Here is a 21,619-nt window from a genome sequence, read left to right as displayed (position 1 = left end):
GAAGCTGAGAAGATCTTGGATCATAAGACGACACGGTCTGGGAAGTACAAATATCTGATCAAATGGCTTGGTAATGAGCCTGATTCCTGGGAACCTCAAGATAATCTCCGATTGATAAATAAGAATCGGAAGTCGATGCTAGAAAAAGAGTACTGGGCAAAAAAAAACACAAATAAGTCATAATTAGCTTTGTGTAAAAAATATATTAGAGCAATCCTCTGTAAGCTTTGACTCATTTATAGTATATTTACTATTTTTAATTAGATTATTGAAATATCTGACTTGATATATATATAAACCCTTATTACAAATATGTGCCCCAACTGTTTAAAAAATCAACGTGAGCTTGCTACGCTACGTCGAAAGCTGTGGGTCATTCAAGAGGTGAGTAGAGTCAAGAATGAGTTGATAAATCTCGATGCATCAGCAAACTTTCGTAAAACAGTAGTAAATCGAAAGTATCGACATGAGTTGGAAGCAATATTTGGAGTTCCATTCCATTGTATTAAGGATCGCTATCTTAGCCTTCTAAATGAACGTAATCGTATCTGTCATAAGTATCAACCATTTCGTCATGATTCAGTCATGCCCAGTTTGTGGTGGATTTAATGGCTTTCATTTTTTTATGACTAGACTGATATAGCAATAAAATGTTCCCTTCGTTCACATCGCTCGCTCAGAGAGAGCAAAAACGTCAGGAGCTTCTTGAAAGAGCTCAGCGACGTGTTCGACAATCGAACACTAAGCGTCAGATGTATGCAGGAACATCATGGGCAAGTGATATCACGAATGGGATTACAACATCCCCTACTAAGAAATCAACTGAATCAACTCAGACTGATATGAGTGTTGGATCTGACGATACTATTCCAAACGAAGTAAAGCAAACAATGGCTACTATGATTGATCAGGTCATCGCTCAATCTGAGTTAAAAAAAAAAAGCTTGAGAGATGGATACTCCCAAACAAACCCTGAGGTCTCAACCCCATCGGTGGCAGATGCTGGTGTCCAAGCCAACCCTTCAGTAGTTGATGCTGGTATTTCGGCAAAGCCTTCAGTAGTTGATGTTGGTATCAGCAACACTCAATTCATTAATGATACTATGGATGGAAAAGATGGTCCTGACAAATATACACTCAGTGATGACGAGATCGATGAAATTAAAGATCAGAAAAATTCGAAACAAGCTGTTGCAGAGATATTTGATGTTTATCCTATCCTTGCAGACCTACGCATTCATCCGGTTGATGCCAAAGGACGTCAGCTAACGAAGTATTACATCGGAAGAGACGCAAAGACTTATAGCATTAGATTAAACAAGGTTGTTTTAGTCCCAAGTATTAATTGGAGTGAGACATACGACTATATCGGTGTTATTATCACCAATGATGTTAGATTCCTCACTTATATCAGTGAAAAGAGGGAACGCAACGAAATGGGAAAAGAGGATAGAAATACTCCACAACAGATATGGCAATATATCGGATCAAAAAGGAAAAGAGTCAATGCTTCAAAAGGAGATCTTGCTGATCGTACCAAACAGAGACTTGAAGATAGTTTTCTATTCGATAATTCAAGTTCCACAACTTCTGATCAAACGGATAGCAAACTCAAACTGTTTTGGACCATTAGTAAAAATAAGGGATTGCTTGAAAGTAATGGATTAAGAAAAAAGATTGTTCCAATCCTCGATGGGGCTATCAAAACATCCCCTATCGATAATGACGGATATGTGTGGGTTGATGGAAATTCAATTAACGTCTATGGAAAAGAAAGTGATAGGACAAAGCCAGCGATGACGAAGAAGATAAATTGGGTACTGACGCTACGATCATTTATCAATATGGTTAGAGACAGAGGACTTCAGTTAGAGGTGATTGGTAACCATGAGCAGGAAATCGAGGCGAATGATTTCGCTTCAGTGGATGGTGAAGCGCAGCATGGAACAAAAAGTGGTATCGATGAAGATATGGAGCCAATGCTGAGCAACGCGGACAATGATGCTAAAATTATACTGACGGATTACTACACACAACTTCAATCGAAGGGTATTGAAATACCTTTTAGACTATCACCTGTTGTTGAAACAAAACATGGAATTAAAAATCATCCAACGTACTATTTTGGTAAGCCAACTAATTCCAAACCTTTAAATTTCATGACCATAGGTGGAAATAAGCATAAACAAGTATCTGGTGAAGCTCGGAAGGGGTTGATGAGGACTATCAGATGGATGGATACCTTTACAAACCTACTTAACGGAATCGAGGATATAGATCGGTATCTCAAGGATGTTCAATACCCATTCCCATCAACTGATGAAGAAGCGACTGAATTAGATAAAGAGAAGAAACTGAATCAGCAACGTCGAGAAAACCTTGATACTAACCTTAAAATACTAAATGATGTAATCCTTAAGTCTGCTCATGATATTAAGCGTCAAAGCAGCGAGGTGTATGATCACGACGATAATTTGCAAAAGCTTCATGATGAGTCAGAGGCAGCTTTTCAAGCCTATGGCGAGGCTCAGAAGCGCTATGAGAATGCTAAAAATACTGTGAAGGGGTCAAACTCAAAGTCAGCAAGATCAGCGTTGAAGGCGGCGACATCAGCAATGAAAGCAACAAAGGCAGTCTATGTAGCAAAGTCAAAAAAATATAGTCAAGTATCACATGTAAAAACTGATGTGGAAGGCTTTTCTAATCGCCAAGATCAGAGATCGATCAAACGGGTCATAAATGGCATGATCAATACCGTTAATGGGAGTGGGCTTAAGGGGCGTGGATTGAGAGGAGCTGGTGTCGCTCCGCTGGATGGAGTTGTGCGTCGTGGGAGAACCTACAACCTCAATGAGATCCAAGGCTTAGCCACTCCATCGGCATACGTCTATCGACAGCTCGGTTCTAAGTACATTCGGATCCCCGATCTTGATGCTAAGACCTTGGTCATCGTTCAGCCTAACAGACGCAAATGCGGACCCAAATGTCAAATCAGTGATGGTCTACAATCAATGATCCGAACTCTTGTGTATAAGAATCATATCGATCAAGCTTCATATGACAAGCTCAGTATCGATGATAGAAAACTGTTCAAAGAGATCCTTGCGATTACACATCTTCAGTATAACTTCCATGACCACCTTGAGGATCCGTTAGACTCTCTAAGAGCTGAATATGACAAGCTGAAAGGAGAGCTTGAATTAGGCAATGATAATCCTTCAATCATCAAGCAACTGAAATCGCTTAGTGTGGATATGTACTCCAATCGTTTAATTTCGGATTCTGAGTTCAAGGATATTATCGTCCGATTGATATAGAGCAGAGCTTAGAGAACTTGTTCTCAGATCTGCGATCCTTCGAACTTCGTTCTAATAGAGATGTTCTTTTTCAATCCCCGAATTATTTCCAGCTCAGGTGGTAGATATGGCGACAACGCTGATCTCAACGTCGCAGAGCTAAAAGCCATCATGAAAAATCTTATCATCCATGACCGCCCTCAAAAGACCCAGGCAGCTGTTTGGGCAACGGATCTTGGCAAGACGCTCAAGAAAACGGATGCGTCAACCCAGACGGAAGGAGGGAAAGTATGGGCATACTCAACTAAAAAAAATCGAAGTCTGTAAAGACGTTTGCTATCTAAGCAATACCAGATCTAACAGCTTTATTCGCCATTCCGCGATATATACTAATTTTTTTCTCTCCAACATGTATTTCCATGATAGCATCTTCCCCCGTCTTCGCATCTCTGATAGGAACGAATGCACTATCTCCGAGAGCTACGATCTGATCAGCGCGCATGAATGTAGAAGCAATTGCCTGAGTAGGTTCATCAGCAGTTAAATTCGATTTAAGATCTTTGCTTGGTACGCAACCCATTTCTTGTATATTATTACCAAAGAAACTTCTTAGCATAGAAATCCGCTGATGGTTCTGGGTAATCAACTTTGTGTCTAAGGTAGTATCGATGACGTCTCTCCTCATCATTATGATCAAGATGACTAAAAGCCTTCAGAGGCGTTTGATCCCGATATTGGGCGTATCCACGAGCCCCGAAATCAACCTTGCGCAACTTTCCCGTATCAAGACGTACCCATACTCGATACTTCTTGCTCTTCAAAGGGCTTAACTCCCAGCGCTCAATCCTCATGACTCTATATTAGCCAAACGATCTTTTAATCTATCTATCTCACCCAAAAGATGCTGAATCATCTTCATATTATAAGCCGATATTCGACTGTAATCAACGTTGAGCTGTTGCTTAGCTGGTTCAAGGCTTGGGTCTTCTCCCCCTTCAATATCATCTCTGTTAAAGATCGATATCAAATCAGTTAGATGGGCTGAGACCAAATCCTGAGCTATGAGACCGATTTCTTGTCCAGGCTTGTTTTCCGACTCGATCCAGTCATAGAGCTTGACCTCACAGCTATCGTAGAGCCGCTTCACACGATCAATTGGGCATGATTGAATATTCTTTTTAAGGCGTCGATCCGACGTCATCGCCATGGCTGTACTGGCAATGTATCCTCCGAATATACCCGCTACTGAATATGTGATCGGGCCAAGAGCGGATTCTGTAGCTCCACTATCTGTTCTGAGGCGATACACTGTCGTTCCGCCTGCTCCAAATACAAAACTGTTGCTGCCAGGGACGTGCAGCGGAGCTGAAGGACTTGTAGTACCAAGACCAAGACGACCTGTGGTAGTTAAAATCATCGACGTCGAGTTATTGACCCCAAATCTGAGGTCGTTGTTTGTGATGTTCCCGATCCATGACGCGTTCGCTGTGGTTGATCGATTGCCATTATGGACTTGGATCTGGAATTGAACAGGAGTCGTATTCGACCCGGTTAGAGTCGTCATTCGTGTGTAAGAACCATCAAGAAAGTCCAATCCACTACCAGTGATCGAGAAATATTCATTCGTTGCTGTAGAGTTGATCCCAAGCTCTGTCAGCGATCCTACTGTTGTTATAGCTGATTGGTTTCCATACGCTAAAAACCCATTGATAACGCCGGAGCAGCTGATATCCCCACTCGCTGACAGATTATTGAGCGAGAGGGAAGTCGGAATAGATGTTAAAAAGCTTGATAGGTCATAATACGTCGAGCCCTGGCGCAAGTTCGTGCAAGTCAGAGTAGTAGCCGTTACCGAACTTAGGCCTCCGATATTCGAGCTTGAGTCGCATAATAGGAATTTATTTGGCGTTGCGGTACCAAAACTAACTCCGTTTATGTATTCAAGAAGGCCCAAATCGTATATAGTCCCGTTCTGGCGATATTCTCGACAATCGATGTAGCTTGAAGTGCCTGTTATCGATATCGAGCGCGATGATCCACTGAACGATAAATTTCCACCGATCGTAAGACCTGATAAAGATCCGAGAGACGTTATATTGGGTTGGGATCCGGTTTGTAGCGTTCCAGTAATAGTAGAAGCTCCAAAGCTATTAATTCCGCTAATATTGCCGGACGAATCGAGAATCAAAGTTTTGCTGTACGAAGCAGTTCCCGCTATTACTCCGCTAAGGTAGCCCATCCTGTAATCATCCTTGCTCAAATATAGTGTCTGCGCATAATCGTATGTTAGATAACCACTCGAGTCTAACGAAAGATAGAATGAAGGATTATAAATGGCTGATTGAAATGTAGGCTGTGGATATGAGAAACCGGAACTCATTTTGTTTAATCCTATATAGATCAAACGATTTTAGTCATGAGTGCTATTCCTGACTTCGGGGCTTCGATTCCGAAAAAATTCAAGTCTGCTTCGATGGGTGATATCCCCGCATTGGATATGAAAGCTTTGTTTAGAATGGTTGTGCTCGGTCCAAGCTTTTCAGGGAAGAACAATCTTTGTATGTTTATTCTCAAGCATTCTCCTCACGTATTTGCTCATCTAACTATCATTGCTCGTAATCCCCATCAGGAGCTTTATGAGTATCTCCGGGAAAAGTTGGAAGGATTCATCACATTTGCTGACCCAGATAGCCCTCCTAAAGTAGATCAGGTGCGTCATACTCCATTAAGCTCTAACAAACCGGAGCTTGTTATCATTGATGACTATAGCAATGATAAACTACTTCAGAAGAATATCTTCTCTCATTACTATACACGTGGGCGACACTTTAAACTCTCAACCATATTCCTAAGCCACAGCTACTTTGCTACTGATAAGATGATTCGGTTGAATTCAGAGTACGTAGCGATTCTAAAAGCGAATTCGAAGCGTGATTTACAGATGGTTGTAAAGGATTTTAACATCAAAGGCGTTGATGAACGATCAATCGTCTATTACTACAATAAAGCCACGGAGCGCAAAGGACAGATGCTGTTCGTGGATTCAGTCAAAGGTCAAATCAGATATAACTTCGATAGGCCGATCGATATTGAGCAATAATTTGAAAATATTTTGAGTGAATCAATATACATAAACCATGTGCGCTTCGTTTGTTAAACTCGATTCAACTAACCTCGTTCAAGACGGATACAACAGCACATGGAAATACAGCTTCCCTGGTAGTGCTGCCGATTTTAAGGATGTAGCATGTGCAGTTCAATCGATTTCGATGTATAACTCTGAATACAACATTGACGCCGCTCAATTCTGGAACAATTCCTTTAAAATTGAAGTTCCGACAGCTGGAACCACATCCACTGTATCTGTTAGCTTGCCTGATGGGCTTTACAATTATACTGATATAAATCGAAGCATCCAGACAGCTCTCGTAAATGCTGGAGCGTATTTAATTAATCCATCGGGTGAGAACGTTTTCTATATTCAACTAACGGAAAACAGTGTGTATTATGCTGCTCAATTCGATTTTAGCGCTACTCCAACGACACTTCCTACGGCTGGTGGCACTTGGACACGACCGGCAAGTGGTCTTTATTCGTCAGGCGGTACTGGTTTGCCAACAACAACGCGTGTCCCTCGCATCATCATCGATAATGCCGCTTTTGGTAAAGTATTAGGATTGACTACTGGTACGTATCCTTCAGTGCCTGCAACGGTTTCAAGTGCTCAACTCAGTAATACAATTCCTCAGATCCATCCTACATCTTCTTACATCGTTCGTTGTGATCTAATTAAGAACGAGTATGTAGCCTCTGGTGATATTCTTAGTGCGTTTGATCGTGGTGATGCTCAGGTAGGTCAATTAATCAGCTATAAGCCAAGTCAATATGCCTGGATGAACTGTCATAATGGATCGCGCACATCAATCACGATTTCAATCTTTAATCAAAACGACCAGAAGGTTAAATTCCGTGATACTTCAGTCTCGATCATGCTTCTGCTTCGTCCAAAAAAATAAATAATCGAATGGCTAATTTTTTTATCCAACTCTCATAACCGAAAACTTCCCCCTCGCCGTTTAGCACGCAAAGCGGCCATTTTAGCCTTCATTTCAGGACTGCCTTTAGCTGGTTTCTTAGAAACTCCCACACCATAACGTCTCTTTACCTCACCTCGCACTGACTTGATTAGAGTTTCATGTTCCGGTTTGCTTGCCTTTGATAGTAAAAACTTTTCACCTGCATCGACCGCATCGGTTAGAAGCCCCTTTCGCTTAGCGTAGGATAGTGCATTCTTTGCCGCCTTCTTAACATCCGCTACCGAAATACGGCCACCTTCTTTCTCTACATCGCTGTCAGAGTCATATACTCCAACCCCTGTCAATGACTTAATAGCTGCTCTTGCGGGGATTCCTGCTTGAGGGGCTCCAAACGCTGTCGCAAGAGCCGGAACCGCCGCGTCTAATCCCTTTGAAAGCAATCCGCTGTCTTTTACAAATTTGAATGCTGTTGATAACCCAGATTTGATTTTACTCCAAATGGATCCCCCTTGGAGTTTCTTGTAACCTTTCTTGATCTCGTGTCTGGTAATGTCAAGTCTAACACCACGACCTGCCTTGCGTGCCTTTAGCGCTTTCTCATACGAAGCTGGGTGGAGATGGATAACAGAGCCTGAACCCTTGAGTTGATCAGATGTAAGACTTAGCTTACCTGTCTTGAGGGCTTTAGTCAGCTTGGGAGCTGGAACGTCGCTGGAAATCGTTAATTCACGATACATGATTGCTATATTCCCTGAAACATATTTAATACAGAATTGACAAATTCAGATCTTTCATGTTCTTGAATACATCAGGTCTTTTGTGCTGCTTGGAATAGAGCCAAAGCATACAGAAGCCTCCACAGTAATCGCCATACGTACCTTGATATTGTTTGGGATTATATCGCCCGACCCCATACTTAGTAGGCGCCGCTTCTCCCATGCTATCAAAATATTCTCCATTATGAACAGCCGTCCAGTGTCCTACATCGAGACTAGGCGGTCTAAGTAGAACCAGGTATGAACCTTTCTTCGGAAGTGGCTTTGCGATCTCGTTTGACTCAAATATACCATCGAGATGAACCCCAATACGCTTGGCAAGTTCGATGAGATCATGATCAGATGTGATAGGCTTGACGAGTTCCATAATAATTATTTTTGATAAAGTATATTACATGCCATATAGAATCTCAACGATGTCTGAAACACAACTTTCCGACCAATACCTTTACCAGAGCTCGCTCAAGAGTGATCCGGAGATTAAGGTCTCCTCTGGCAAGCGCGTGCCTTTTGTTATCGATCTTAACCAAGGTTCATACCAAAACGGTGTTATCACTATCGACGCTACGTCTCAGCTTAATGGTAGTGAAGGATTTGCCTGCCTCCGCGATGCTTACATTGTGCTACCATACAAGGTTTCGATGAAAAACACGCACGCTACAAATGTACAGAATGCAGCCAACCGATTTTGTGTTGGTCTGAAGTGTGGCAATTTCAATGTTATCGACTCGATGTCTCTGGAGCTAAATGGTAAGACTATAGTTTCGATGGCTGATTATAAGCTGTTTTGGAACAATATCCGTGCTCAGACAGGGTACAGCCTTCAGTATGTTGAGAAGCATGGCGCTGAATCGTTTCTATACCCGGATGCTGCTCAATCAACCAAGTATAGTAGTACAGCTGCTACCACCGGAGACGGGTATTCGAATAACACAGCAATCTCTACTACCTTCACCGCCGGTACTATTTCTGCTACGGCATCGGTAGCAAATGATGGTTTTACTAAGCGTCTTCTCTCTAACCCTCCTAATGCTGGAGCTGACTCATCTACGTCGTGGCCGTCTACTGGTGCTGCATCTGCCACGACTTTCATTGCTAATCAACTTGGTCGCGGTGCGTTCGTAGCTGGCTCTGGTTCACCTGGTGCTATTATGGGGACGTGGAACTATATGCTTAAGATTAAGCTTACTGATTTACATCCGATTTTCAAGGAGCTTGACTTGATGGCTAATCCACAAATTCGTCTTCGTTTCCGCGTTAACCAGGGCACTTCAGCTATTGATGTTGATGCATCGAGAAATATGACGCTAACGGGAACAACATTATCGAGTGGCAATGTATGCCCAGTAATGGTTGCTTCTGCGACCAGTCCAAACCCAATGTACAATGCTCTTAGTGTCGCTGGTTCGGTTGCAGTTTCTTGGGGTGCTGTGGTTAACTCGCTTGAGCCTACAATTGATGGAACCTACATGCCTTTCACGACTTCTCGACTGTATGTTCCTTTCGTTCATTTGGAGAACCCTCAGGCTATCATCTCTAAACCGGTTAAGAAAGTCCGCTACAACGACTGTTATGCACAGTGGTTTTACCAGCGTGCTGGCATTGGCAAGCAGTCGACTCAGCTCAATACTGCATTTGATCTCCAGCTTTCGGCTTCTGTTAAAAATGCTAAGTATGTTATCCTCCTTCCTTTTGCCGAACAGAGCGGTAGTTTTGTTTCTGCTGCTGTCCAAGAGTTTCAGAGTCCTTTCGATTCGGCTCCTTGGACTCTTCACCCTGGTTCGAGCATTCGCAACTTCAACGTCCGCATTGGTTCGACTCAGTGCTTCGATATCTCCCATGACTACGATTTCCATCAATTCACAAACGAGTTCGCTAAGATTGCTTCGATTAATGGTGATCTGACTCCTGAGCTGGTGAATGGTCTTCTTGACTATCAGACGTGGTCTCTAACTAACCGCGTCCTTATCGCTGACGTTAGCCGCCTGACGGAGCGTGATATCCCTCAGGCCATTCAGGTCCAGGGTGTCAACGCTGGTTGCCAGGGAACCAACATGCTTGTATTGGTTGTGAGCGAGCAAGAGCTCTCCTACGATCGTCTAACGGGTGAAGTTCTTGATTTTACCACTGCTTAGATTTGGATTTAAAAAAACAGATATTTTTTTAATTAGCCTGTAAAGCCTCGAAAAGCTTAGGACATTTCTCAATTACGAATGGGTTCTTACGAAGCCAATCGATATAATTAGAATCGGTGCGACTAATTTGTTTTAGCGTCTTACCCTTGTACTTGCCCCAACTCATCATATACGAGTTATCATTGGTTAGAAACTTGGAGTGGAGGAATATCTTGATTTCCTCATTAATATGGAGACTTGGTTGGTTGAGCATCCAGCGACAATACCCGGGATCAGAAGCATATACTTCTTCGATCGGTGTGCCCTTGTATTTTCCAAAAGTTAGTTCGCTCGACATGGTAATAGTTATGTGTATCTATATACATAGGGTGTTAAATTTTTGAGAAAAAAATAAATTAATTCTGAAATTATGAGAAATCCTGTGAAAGTTAGAATCAGTTAAAACCACCAAGCTCTTTACCAGTACCAATCCACGATCTAATTGTCTTTGGCTCAGGCATCATCTTTACCCATTTTTATGCTTAGGAAATGAACAGTGATGAGCATAATTCCAACGCTTAGTAGTTTTTCCACAAGGACACAAAACCTCTTCATGATTGTCGCTGTCGAATATAGTCATGATCATTTCCTCTGCTGTATCAACATTCATTTCTGCTTCTGGATATTTAGAGATAGGATGAATGTAGCATCGAGCTAAAGTTTTGGACTTTGGACATTGTCTTCCATTTTTCATAATGTAATTGCACATGGTTTGGTCAGTTGGTTGGATCGGAAATGATATGGACTTTATATAACTAAGATTCTTATATCAGGATCAATCGGCTTTATATATATCATTTTTTTTTTTTACCAATTCACTCTGTTCGAGCGGTTCTGAAACTACCCTAAGATTGAAAAGACGTTGCTTTAGCTCTCAGGTGGTCGAGAGGTTGCGTCGTCAAAATGGCAGCTGGTCTGAAAGAAGGTTCCAGGGATGTTCTTGGTGGTAAATTACGGTAAGGAAAAAAACTGCCGGCGTAATGTTCTGGATACTACTACTGTGGTGGTGGTTTGGGCCATTCATCTGATTACTACTCGACACTGTACCATTGCAGACAAGTACCTCATGCACTTGTGTGTGTTCAACGGTATCGGTTGTCTCGTATCGGCTATGGTCTGGTACTTCTTCGTGTTTCAACTCATCATCGACTCGACTTTTTACAAGGACCAGTTCAACCGCTGCTCGGAGAACGACTTGGGTCGCACATGTTGGCAAATGGGACTTTGTGTGTATTTCTTGATCGCTGGAGGTGTATTGTATCCGGTGCTGGCTGTGCTGGTGATTACGCACGTGACGAACAAGTTCAGACGCTTCCAGCAGCTTCTACGTCGGATGTACGAGACGACAACAGTGGTGGACGTCCCAGCTCCGGTGGTGGATATGAAGTCCCAAGTGGTATCAGGCAGAAGAAACGAGACGCAAATGTCGGCCGAGGTGGCTCTTGATGTTGAGGAATATCTCGAATCCACCAAGCTAGCACCGCTAAAGAGACATCCGTCCGCTGTATTATCGCGGGATGTCTCCAACGAAGAAGCCGAAGAGCATAAGGAGAATGAGTCGGAGGATAGAAAATAATAACTATAGAACATTTTATTTCGATTCACTGCTAGAAACCTTCCCAGTTACCGACGGGTTTGTGATTTTTGCAAGAGTCAAATTCTGTAAGTTCATCCTTCGAGACTTTAGGGAAATATTTCGTGTCGATTTCGCTTGTAACATCCGGTATCCACGGTGTCGGCATCGTTCTTTGAATGAAAGATTCCCAGTCGAAGTCAGCGAGCCACTTCTCACGTCGTATATCCAGCAATGAGCCTGCGATCATCGACGCACGCTTCTCTGGTTGGCGTTGCACCAAGGCAAGGACGATCGCTTTCCAGTCAGGATCACAGTCTAAGGGGAACGAAATGTGACCATGTAAAATGTTACGACAAACAGCGAGATGGTCTGCGTCGGGCGATGAAAAAGGTGAATCTCCCACGATCATCTCGTAGATAAGTATACCCAGTCCCCAGCAATCTACAGCCACACCATGACCGATACCCAGGATAATCTCCGGAGCCAGATACTCTGGTGTACCACATAATGTGTACGTCTTACCAGTCAGCTTTTTAGCGAAGCCAAAATCTACCAGCTTGGCATATCCTCTGGAATCTAACAAAATATTCTCAGGCTTTAGATCGCGGTAGATAATATTGTGTTCGTGCAAATACTCGAGTGCCTTGATGCAACACGCAGCGTAGAACCGAGTGTCGCGTTGAGAAAGCAGGATCGGTAGTCCCGAGTGTGTTACGATGCGTCGGAAGAGTTCACCACCAACCAGGAGTTCGGTCACAAAGTAGATTTTCTTAGTGTCTTGTAACGTTGCGTAACATTTGAGAAGAAACTCGGAGTCGATCTCCATTAGCAGCTTTTTCTCACTCTGGATGTGATGAGTTTGTCGGAGTTGCTCTAACCTGGATTTCCACATCTCCTTCACCGCTACGAATCGACCAGTTGGTATGTGCTCTGCCATGTGAACGACACCGAAGGAACCCATGCCGATAACACTGATGTACTTGAGACTAGATAAAGTGATACTGTGAGCAAAGAGTTTGTCACTACTGACAATCTCCTTCTGTCTTGCGAGGTCGTACAGGTCGGTCTTGACAGATTCGAAAATGTTGTCAAAGTCCCGGCTGGTTAGTGCGAAACACTCCACTTTGGTGCACGCTACGATGGATGCAGGTTGGCGACGACGATCTAGGATTGCCAGTTCCCCGAATGTATCTCCCGGTAGAATACGAGCAACTTCTAGGGCAGGAACTGGAGCTTCTACGTTTACGTTCCCATTGTTCAATGGGATGATCTTGTGGATCGGAGACGGAGGGTTCGAAGAAGATGAAGAAGATGAGCGAGACTTTGGCTGCTGCAGCATTTTTGCCTCGCCTTCTTTGAGAATGTAAAAGGTGTCTCCATGGTCACCTTCATTGAGGATTGTCTCGTCTGGTTCGAAGTGAACAATTCGCGCTGAGTCTAGTAGTTTCTTCTTGAGCGCGTATGGAACTTTTTTCATCACGGTGATACTCTCCAGAGTGCGTAGCATGCGGTTGTAGTCGAGCACTTGCTGTAGTGGACCAAGTAAGGAAGTGAACGTTGATTGATCCAGTGCTATCACGCGGACGTCAGTATGTGCAACGACAGTGGCGGAACGAGGCTCAGCCGATAGTAAAGCACGCTCTCCGAAGTAATCGCCCTCTTTCAGTTGGACCTTCGCGATCGCTGCGCTTCCACTTCCGATATCAGTGCACACAACGGTACCAGATTGGATCATGTACATCACACGACCAGGTTCGCCCTTGTGTACTATAGTATCGCCCGGACGGTATTGTAACGAGTACACAGAGGTCGCTACGACTTCAAGTTGTTCAACTGTCAAGCTTTCAAGTAGCTTAACCTTCTTGAGTGCATCCAACGAGCTGTGAAAGGTTTCCAGCGATCGCTGCGCTGCTACGTATCGAAAGTATTTACCGGGTAGTGCAAATAAAGTACCGGGGGCTTTGGGATCGGAGACTACCGTGGCTGTACGCTTCGCTCGGTATATCAGTCCCAGCTCGCCGAAAGTAGAGCCAACCACCAAGCGGTTGATCGTGTGGCCATTGTTGGCTACTACGTCGAAGCGACCGGATCGAACGACGTAGAACTTGTCGCCGATCTCACCTTCGGTGATCACAGTCTCGCCAGGCTTCACGATTTGTACGAACATACACTTGGCCAGTGACTGGAGCTGCTCGGTCTGCATACACGAGAAGATCACGTTCTCTCTTAGTGCTGTCACTACGGTCTCTTGCTCCTCCGGTAGCAACTGGAGTCCTTCGGCTACGCCACCTTGAATTAACAGCGTCACCCCTTCGCTGTCAACCACGTCGAAACCAGCGGAATCGCGAATGTGCGGACGACGGAAACGAACCATTTCAGACAGAACGCCCTCGCGCACTTGAGCTACACTCGGAGTCTTTGCAAAGTGTATCGACCGAGAGGAAGCACTGCGGGATGCCTCACTGGCATCAGCATCCTCAGCTGCCAAATGCCGCTGCACAGAGTTAACACAGCCCATTCTAAGAAACCGGTGAAGGACGAGCTTTTGGATCGATAGGGCTAGAAATTTGGCAATGAATACCTTGGTTCATTGTTGTTTATGTTAGGCTCTCGAGCTATTGACGAGCTACGTTTGATCCGTTATGCGCCGTTGACCCTATTTCAGGGGTGGGTAGCATCGCACTGAGGCGTCTCGTCGCATCAAGTGGCACTACGTATCTCCCCTGACTGGAGTCATGCATCGACTGGGCGTTCGGCACGCAGAGGTGGCCGTGATCAGTGACGAGTTGATCAAGAAGGTGGCCTGCGCGGACTTGGATCCAGCTAATAACAACGCGATCAATGAGGCTGACCAAAGTGTGGACTTCATCAAGCTCAAGACACTGTCACTGTCGTTCCAGAACATTTTTAAAATGGAAAACCTTGAGACTCTGCGTCATCTAGTGAAGCTGCAGCTGGATAATAATGTGCTACAGGAGATCGACGGGATCGGTCATTTAGTGCATCTCGAGTGGCTCGATCTGTCGTTCAACAACATTTCCATGATCAAAGGACTGGAAAATCTCGTCAAACTCACAGACTTAAGTCTCTACAATAACTGTATCTCGAAACTCGAGAACCTGGACACGCTAAAGGAACTTCAGGTAGGTAAAGACCATCAATCTTTATCGAAAAGTTAGTACTTATGCACTGATTTTAAGCAGGTTTTATCAATTGGGAACAATTTGTTGCCATCCACGGAAGGACTGCTATACTTGAAGTGCCTTGAGAAGCTGCGCGTGCTCAATTTGACTGGGAATCCTGTGTGTTCCGACTCGGAGTATCGACCGTGAGTTTTCTTCTTTCAGCCGCTTTGCTCTTTCGATTTAAAAATTTACATTCTGAAATTCATCCAGATTCTTACTTGCTCATTTAGACAAGCTCAAATATCTCGACTACGCGCTTGTAGACGATAATGAAACTGTACAAGCACGCGAACAATACCAGGACGAGTTGGAAGAGCTCAAAGAAGTGAAGGCCATCGAGGACGCAGCTCTGGCTAGAGAAGTAGAGCAACAAAAATACTTGAGCATGCTCAAGGACGCAAACGTGATCATTCTCGAGGTAAGCTACTTGTAGTCATGACATTTTGGTACTAAACTTTCACCCCCTTTTGCTGTCATCTAGACCTTGTTAACAGACATGTTCAAGGAAGACACCGAGATGAGTAAAATCGAGGTTTTGCCAGGCCTACGCAACATCATCGACGACTACACTGAGAAGGCCAAGGCAGCAGCAGAAGACGTCAAGCTCGTTCTACTGGACAAGCACGCGAATTTGACCAAGGAGGTCGATGGATTCAAGGCGACGTACGAGAAACTTCAGGCCGACGCCCAAGAGGCCAGTATTCGAGCTGTGGAGACCCACTGTCGCACAGCCAAACAGCTTCTGAAGCAAGCCAATGCTGCCCATAGTGCTGCAGTATCAGACGCTGACGGGTCGGGATCTGCTGCGGGTCTGCAGCTTCTTCATGACGCCGATGTTTCCAGTGATAAGCTGCACAACGAGCTCATGAATCTCGAGTCTGACGTCGTGGAGACAGCGCAGGAATTGATTGCTGCAATGGAGAGCTCCATCGATGCGGTGGGCTCCGAGGCCAGAGATATCGCCACCGAACACTTCAGGACTATCGAAGTTCTGGAGAATAATTTCTTTGAAAACGTAAGCCAACTAGCGGTCGCTTTGCTCGAGAGAATGGCGTCAGACGACGGAGAGGACGACGATTACTTGACTGACGAGTGTCGCGCCATCCTGAACGACCGAGACGCGCTAAACAATGCCATCAACGGGTCTCACGATATTCACATTGGGAAGCTGCTGGCTCAGGAAGATGCCATGCGTGAACAGAGCCTTGTGAAGATAGCAGAGATTGTCAAAGGTGCAAAGGAACAGGAATGGACTCGCAATCGTGCTCGTATCGCAGAAGTTCTGCATCTTAAAGAGAAACACCTGGCCGAGATCAACCGAGTCCGGGACGAAATCAACCGCGTAGATGAAGAGTTCTACTAGCACAGTAAACGTAAGCACACACCACCACAATATACGCTGGAAATCACCATGTTGTAGGAACTTGGGGTCTCCAAACAGCCAACGCACTGCATTGGTCAGCTGTCTCTACCCCATCTATGCCGTTTTGATGTCCGTATGCGCTGACACGACACATCCAGGAACCTTGAGGAACGAATCGAAGTCGTACTTGACGTCCTTCGGGCAGCAGCTCCAGTACTTGCTGGCGTCGTGGAAGACGGGCGCGCCGGCGTGGTGTCTGCACGACGTCTCGGTGTTCTCGGCCACTACGTACTCTTGCTGACAGCCGTAGTTGACGCAGTTCGCCTTGCCGTCCGTCCGCTTCGGAGGTGGAGCCGTCTGACTGTCCTTAGCGGCGGAGACAGCAGTCACAGCGTTCGGGTTCTTCTGGTTGTAGTCTTCAATCGACTTGAGCGGAGCCGTTGGCGGAGCAGCAGCGCTCGTAGAGTTGGCCGCCGCATTCTCAGCCGCCGCCACGGTGGGTGACGCTGCGAATTGCTCGTTAGGCCCCACCTTCGAGTGACGACCGATGATGCACGGCTCGATCTTCTCAAAGTCGTCCCAGTCGTACACCATCTTGGACGAGCAGCACTGCCAGCCCTTCTTCATGTCATGGAAGAGCGGCGGCAGACTGTGGTGACGGCACGCCTGGTCGTTGTTCTCCTCCTCCAGGAATTTCTTCTGGCAACCGTGGTTCTTGCACTGCAAGTACTTCTTGTCTGAGGTGGCGGCTGCAGCGCTCTCTGCAGCAGTAACAATAAAATAGAGATTAATACATACCACTAACACATAGATACAACGTCACTATTGCGCTTACTCTGGACGCGCACCGGTTTGAGAGTGGAGGCGCCGGCCTTGAGGAACAGGTCGTCGTACTTCTGCACGGCTGTGTGCAGCAGTTCGTCACCGAAGAGCACCGCGTTGTTCTTCTTCTCCAGGTGCACCTGGGTGGCGTCCAGCACGTTGTCGGGCTTCTTGTTGTTGTAGTGCTCCACGAAGAACTATCGCACGCCAGTCAGTTTTCTACAAACCCATGTGACCAATTCCAGAATATTCGATGACTCACCTCTTTCAGGTAATCGACAGTGTGTCCAGCCCATTTGGACGGCAGCGTCATCTTAAGCGTCAACGTCTGCGCCTCGCTGCCTTCGTCGTAGTGCATGTACACCTTCTTGGGCACCGCGCCCTCGATCTTGGCCGGCGTCGTCATGTTCGTCTCCTTTTGGTGGTCGCAATATGACTGACAGGCGTTGCATTCTTTAAAAACTTGATAATTGAAGTGGGCCACACAAGTAAACTATGATTGGTCAAAACTAAATCCAGATTTATTCAAATTCAAAGGTGCAATCCGCGCGCGCTTTTTTCAAAATTGCACGACCTTCATTCTGATTCCGCACTCGCTGCAACATGCGTGGCGACCAGCGCACCGACATGAGCCTCATGGTGCGTCTCTACAGCTTCCAACGCGCTCTCATGTGCTCTAGCATTAACTACCATGTCATTGCAGACCTTCGGAGGCAAGACAAACGTCGTGCTGGAGCTGGGCAAGCGGCTGATCCAGCCCGAAGAGGAGTGGAAGGACAAATGTGCCGCCTTCACGGAGCTGCGTGCGCTCCTGTCAGACTCTTCTTTACTACAGAGCAAGCTCAACGATGCACCAGAGGCCGTAGTAGCCGAAGATATACCAAGCGTCTTCACACATGAAAATGTCCAGGCGCTGACGCAGCCTTTCCGTGGGACGGTGACCGACTTGCGCTCCACGGTCGTCAAGGAAGCGTGCGCCACGCTATCGCATTTAGCACAGACGCTGGGACCCGCGAGATGCAAAATCCTCATACGTGACGTATTTCCCACGCTACTGGACGCTAGAGGAGGCTCGAACAAGGTGAGACGTGGCCATACGACCAGGATATATTGGCAATATAGGCTTATGTGTCGTATGTTGGGGTGACAGGTAAATACTACAGCGATCCACAACTGTATCGAGGCCATTGTGGACGCTACACCCAGTCGATTCGTGCTGGCACCTGTGCTCCAAGTGCTGAATACAAGCAAGTACGAAAACTGGAGGTTTTACGAACTGAATTGGTCTGGAACTGATTTATTGTTGGATTTGGTGGCTTTAGGAATCGCGAGGTGAGAGAGAGCTGCATTCATTACATATATTTGGCTCTCGAAGGCTGGAATAGCGCTGTCCTGGAAAGGTTTAGGATACCTCTCCAGTCGGCTATCGCGGTAAGATTAATTTGATTAAGTGTAGCAAAGTGACTTTTGTTGCTTAGTGTTGGTGCTTGTGTATGTAGACCTCACTAAGCGATGCGTCGCCCAGAGGACGTGAAAAGGCTCGTGATTGCTACTGGTAATTACGCTTTGAACGTTGGTTTACTGAGGTCTCACTGGCTAACAAGCAACTTCGCTGGTGAGCAGGAAATATATCGCGATCTGGCCCGATCAAGCGGACAGGTACAATTTTGTTGCTACTCATTTAAAGGAAATATGATTTCTGATTGCAGAACACGCTGAATGCTTCTAGGATAAATGGTTTGCTAGCCGATGCGGTCAAGAAACATTTGAAGCGATCTCATAACGAAGCTGGCTTGGGCAAATCACACCAGGTACTCCGTTTTGCATGTTTGGTTCTTAATAGTTTTTTTTTACTGATGATTCTTTTGTGTGTTGCATCATCAGCCTGCAAAGCGCAGACATCTAGCGACAATTACGAACACGATTTCCCTGGAAAATGCGACTAAAAACTTGAGTACTGGAGACGCGACAGCACGCGCGAACAAATCTTTTAGGCAACCAAACCGGCGATTAAAATCTCGAGCAAAATCAAGCATGAAGCCGCGTGGCTCCGCCGACAAGAAGATGACGCCACCAACCGCAGACACGAACGTACTGACAACTCCAGTGCCATTGCAGCGAAAATATGCTCTAACCCCTGCGAGTGGAATTCCTCTGCCAAGCCGAATTCCTACGACACCAACGTCTGCGTTGAAGAAAACTCCTGAAGGCAGCATGCCGTCAAAAATCCCGACCCCACCACAAACAGCGCCCGCTACAGTGCAGTCTGAGACCGCAATCCAGCAACAAACGTCAACATATTCGGAAGGCGATTTTGCTCAGCTCCATGCGGAAAACGAATTGCTCGTCAAACAATTACAAACCCAAGCCCAGGAACTGCAACAACTCCATGAGCGAATTCAGATGATGGATGAGGAAAAACAGATAAGTGAATCAAGGTACAAGGATGCGATGGCTGCAACCATGGATGCCCATGCCCAAGACACAGCGACGCAACAAGAGATTCAATACAAGCTTGCTGAGCAACTTGCGAGTCAAGAAGACGAGCTAGAGGAATTGAAAAGCCAGCATAGCCAATCCTCGCCACCAATTCAACCAACACTTGAAACAAAGAATCGAGTGGGTCAGCTAGAGAGCGAGCTGTCTTCGTTGTCGGAGCAGCTTGAAGCTGCGAGAGCCAAGTTGGAGGCGTCGAATGCCGAGGCAGGTGACGAGATGAATGCTCTTCGGAACGAGAAGTGTGCTTTGGAGGAGCGTTTGTCGGCTCAGAGTATGCAGCTAGAGGAGCTCCAGGTTCAACAGTGTTCGGTGGTGACAGCGTTCGAGGAGGAGAAGCGTGCGCTGGAGAGCGAGGTGGCTTCACTGAAGAAGCGTGAGTCGGAGGCGATGATGAGTTTCAATGAGAACACGTCGGCTGTGGTGACTGGATTCAATTTTAATGCTTGTGGTGGCGAACAGTCTTCTAGTGGTCGTGTAAAATCTGGTAAGACGGTGATTGTATAGTTACCTGACCTTAGATCGTCTAATTCCTAACCGTTGTTGGTTAGATGCTACAGATTACCCCCAGGCCGCTACAGAGAGCGTTGAACCCAAGCCATTAATCCCTCTTCGAGCTTTCTCGCTGGCAATTGCACGTGACCGATCTGACATTGAAGCAGAAGAACGTCGAATCAACGGTACGATCGAGCTGACTCATCAGGGTTGTTGAGCTAATGGGGTTAACAATTCGTTGTGGTGCCATTCAGATGCCAATTTGCTCAAGAGAAGACTTCGCCGACAAAATCGTCAGCGCCAGACGTGAGGCGAAGTACCACTGCCAAGCGGTAGATGCTTGTGAATGTTTGTTAGCATGATATTTATTGCCTACGACTTGGCTGTAGTATAACTAACTCTGCGACTATGACGCACACAGTTTGACAATGATATCAAACGAGAAAAACATCAAACTAGTGATCTACATTGTTGTCATTACACTCTCATACTGTTGCCGCGAAAAATTGCTGCTTTCACAACAATATTCTCAGAATTGCGACGACATGACGCAACGCTTTGCATCGAGTGGCGCGGGCTTCAGCAGGTGGAAGCGATCAAAGTCAATGCAGAGACCTCTCGACGTCTTGATCACACAGCGTTCAAATGTGGCATCCCACGCGATGTCTTCGTCAGTGTAAGAGTTGCGCGCCTGCATGGTGTTGGACGTCGAGCTGTCGATACCCTCCAAGATCACGACGACTTCCAGTCCACTCTTGCGGATGTGGTTCATGATCTGCATCTTCGTCGGCTCCTTGTACAGTTTCGGATCGCCTGGCAGTCCTCCATCGCGACTCCCGTTGTCAATATCCACTTGCCGCTGCGTCGGGTCCGGATAACTCGCGCATGTCTTTGGATCTCCACCGTCTCGTGGCAGACACTCAGGTGGGAATAGCGGACTCCACTGATCAATACGATGCACAACCACCTGCGGTAACACCATAAGAAGCATCGCGCCGCAGTCGTCATCCGGCTGTTGCACTCGCATCTGGTGGCACTGGAAAAGAAAGTCGTTGGGCTCATCAGCGTCATCCTCTGCTTCATGTCGAACAGCATAGAGACGAACGTGGGCCTCCACAAGTTGGTGTTTCCGTCGCTCACACGTCTGGAACATGAAGTAATAATGCCCACGAATCTTACGAATCACGGCGGAGTTCGAGAACATGATGGTATTCGCCCGTTGCTAGGGAAAGAACGAAGGTAAGTTTCTGCAGTAACTCTTTACAGAAGGAAAGAGATACGTACGTTGGCACGGGAGAAGCGCGCGTAAAAGATGCCAATGCATACAGAGTCCAGAATGATTCCAGCGAACGACTGCGATTACGAGACTTAATGTCAGTTTTTACAGCTTTAAACACTG

The 21,619-nt window shown here is 45.9% G+C and overlaps 9 protein-coding genes across 10 annotated transcripts; 4 read left to right on the top strand and 5 right to left on the bottom strand.

The window, feature by feature from the left end:
- Window positions 1-5,712: 5,712 nt before the first annotated feature.
- Window positions 5,713-6,396, top strand: PPTG_16383 (hypothetical protein; the record flags this gene model as incomplete). The annotated part of the gene is made up of 1 exon (XM_008913228.1): window positions 5,713-6,396. The coding sequence occupies one exon, from the start codon at window positions 5,713-5,715 to the stop codon at window positions 6,394-6,396; it is 684 nt and encodes a 227-aa protein (XP_008911476.1).
- Window positions 6,397-7,344: 948 nt separating this feature from the next.
- On the bottom strand, window positions 7,345-8,070 carry PPTG_16382 (hypothetical protein; the record flags this gene model as incomplete). The annotated part of the gene is made up of 1 exon (XM_008913227.1): window positions 7,345-8,070. The coding sequence occupies one exon, from the start codon at window positions 8,068-8,070 to the stop codon at window positions 7,345-7,347; it is 726 nt and encodes a 241-aa protein (XP_008911475.1).
- Window positions 8,071-10,272: 2,202 nt separating this feature from the next.
- Window positions 10,273-10,581, bottom strand: PPTG_16380 (hypothetical protein; the record flags this gene model as incomplete). Its single annotated transcript, XM_008913226.1, has 1 exon — window positions 10,273-10,581. The coding sequence occupies one exon, from the start codon at window positions 10,579-10,581 to the stop codon at window positions 10,273-10,275; it is 309 nt and encodes a 102-aa protein (XP_008911474.1).
- Window positions 10,582-11,186: 605 nt separating this feature from the next.
- Window positions 11,187-11,859, top strand: PPTG_16379 (hypothetical protein; the record flags this gene model as incomplete). Its single annotated transcript, XM_008913225.1, has 2 exons — window positions 11,187-11,229; window positions 11,339-11,859. The coding sequence occupies 2 exons, from the start codon at window positions 11,187-11,189 to the stop codon at window positions 11,857-11,859; spliced, it is 564 nt and encodes a 187-aa protein (XP_008911473.1).
- A 31-nt stretch (window positions 11,860-11,890) lies between these two features.
- On the bottom strand, window positions 11,891-14,377 carry PPTG_16378 (AGC/PKA protein kinase; the record flags this gene model as incomplete). The annotated part of the gene is made up of 1 exon (XM_008913224.1): window positions 11,891-14,377. One exon carries the CDS (start codon window positions 14,375-14,377, stop codon window positions 11,891-11,893), a length of 2,487 nt encoding a protein of 828 aa, XP_008911472.1.
- Window positions 14,378-14,594: 217 nt separating this feature from the next.
- Window positions 14,595-16,407, top strand: PPTG_16377 (hypothetical protein; the record flags this gene model as incomplete). The annotated part of the gene is made up of 4 exons (XM_008913223.1): window positions 14,595-15,002; window positions 15,060-15,187; window positions 15,255-15,462; window positions 15,526-16,407. The coding sequence occupies 4 exons, from the start codon at window positions 14,595-14,597 to the stop codon at window positions 16,405-16,407; spliced, it is 1,626 nt and encodes a 541-aa protein (XP_008911471.1).
- PPTG_16376 (hypothetical protein) lies at window positions 15,215-17,659 on the bottom strand. The gene is made up of 3 exons (XM_008913222.1): window positions 17,492-17,659; window positions 17,243-17,426; window positions 15,215-17,168 (listed from the first exon to the last, which is right to left on the bottom strand). Exons 1-3 carry the CDS (start codon window positions 17,633-17,635, stop codon window positions 16,522-16,524), a joined length of 975 nt encoding a protein of 324 aa, XP_008911470.1. The 5' UTR covers window positions 17,636-17,659; the 3' UTR covers window positions 15,215-16,521.
- A 149-nt stretch (window positions 17,660-17,808) lies between these two features.
- Window positions 17,809-20,681, top strand: PPTG_16375. 2 transcript variants are annotated; one of them, XM_008913220.1, is made up of 10 exons: window positions 17,809-17,868; window positions 17,933-18,310; window positions 18,380-18,480; window positions 18,552-18,660; window positions 18,729-18,784; window positions 18,853-18,888; window positions 18,959-19,040; window positions 19,114-20,212; window positions 20,277-20,405; window positions 20,475-20,681. In XM_008913220.1, the coding sequence occupies exons 1-10, from the start codon at window positions 17,833-17,835 to the stop codon at window positions 20,528-20,530; spliced, it is 2,082 nt and encodes a 693-aa protein (XP_008911468.1). In that variant the 5' UTR covers window positions 17,809-17,832; the 3' UTR covers window positions 20,531-20,681. The 2 variants fall into 2 exon arrangements, with proteins under 2 accessions (XP_008911468.1, XP_008911469.1); XM_008913221.1 differs by having other exon boundaries at window positions 17,833-17,868; window positions 20,286-20,405.
- PPTG_16374 (hypothetical protein) lies at window positions 20,670-21,575 on the bottom strand. The gene is made up of 2 exons (XM_008913219.1): window positions 21,505-21,575; window positions 20,670-21,442 (listed from the first exon to the last, which is right to left on the bottom strand). The coding sequence occupies exon 2, from the start codon at window positions 21,422-21,424 to the stop codon at window positions 20,750-20,752; it is 675 nt and encodes a 224-aa protein (XP_008911467.1). The 5' UTR covers window positions 21,425-21,442; window positions 21,505-21,575; the 3' UTR covers window positions 20,670-20,749.
- Window positions 21,576-21,619: the final 44 nt, after the last annotated feature.

Source organism: Phytophthora parasitica (assembly GCF_000247585.1).
Source record: "Phytophthora parasitica INRA-310 unplaced genomic scaffold supercont2.52, whole genome shotgun sequence".
Classification (NCBI taxonomy): domain Eukaryota; phylum Oomycota; class Peronosporomycetes; order Peronosporales; family Peronosporaceae; genus Phytophthora; species Phytophthora nicotianae.
This window is presented reverse-complemented; position numbering and strand designations above follow the sequence as displayed.

What these genes read in the sequence shown, in the direction of transcription:
- PPTG_16375 (XM_008913220.1), top strand. Translation starts at nt 17,833, where the DNA reads ATGCGTGGCGACCAGCGCACCGACATGAGCCTCATG. An exon ending in CAAGTGCTGAATACAAGCAA is followed by an intron (nt 18,481 to 18,551) that starts GTACGAAAACTG and finishes TGGTGGCTTTAG; the next exon opens with GAATCGCGAGGTGAGAGAGA. An exon ending in TGGCCCGATCAAGCGGACAG is followed by an intron (nt 18,889 to 18,958) that starts GTACAATTTTGT and finishes GAATGCTTCTAG; the next exon opens with GATAAATGGTTTGCTAGCCG.
- PPTG_16376 (XM_008913222.1), bottom strand. Translation starts at nt 17,635, where the DNA reads ATGACGACGCCGGCCAAGATCGAGGGCGCGGTGCCCAAGAAGGTGTAC. An exon ending in CTGTCGATTACCTGAAAGAG is followed by an intron (nt 17,427 to 17,491) that starts GTGAGTCATCGA and finishes GGCGTGCGATAG; the next exon opens with TTCTTCGTGGAGCACTACAA. An exon ending in CAAACCGGTGCGCGTCCAGA is followed by an intron (nt 17,169 to 17,242) that starts GTAAGCGCAATA and finishes TTACTGCTGCAG; the next exon opens with AGAGCGCTGCAGCCGCCACC.
- PPTG_16374 (XM_008913219.1), bottom strand. Translation starts at nt 21,424, where the DNA reads ATGTTCTCGAACTCCGCCGTGATTCGTAAGATTCGTGGGCATTATTAC.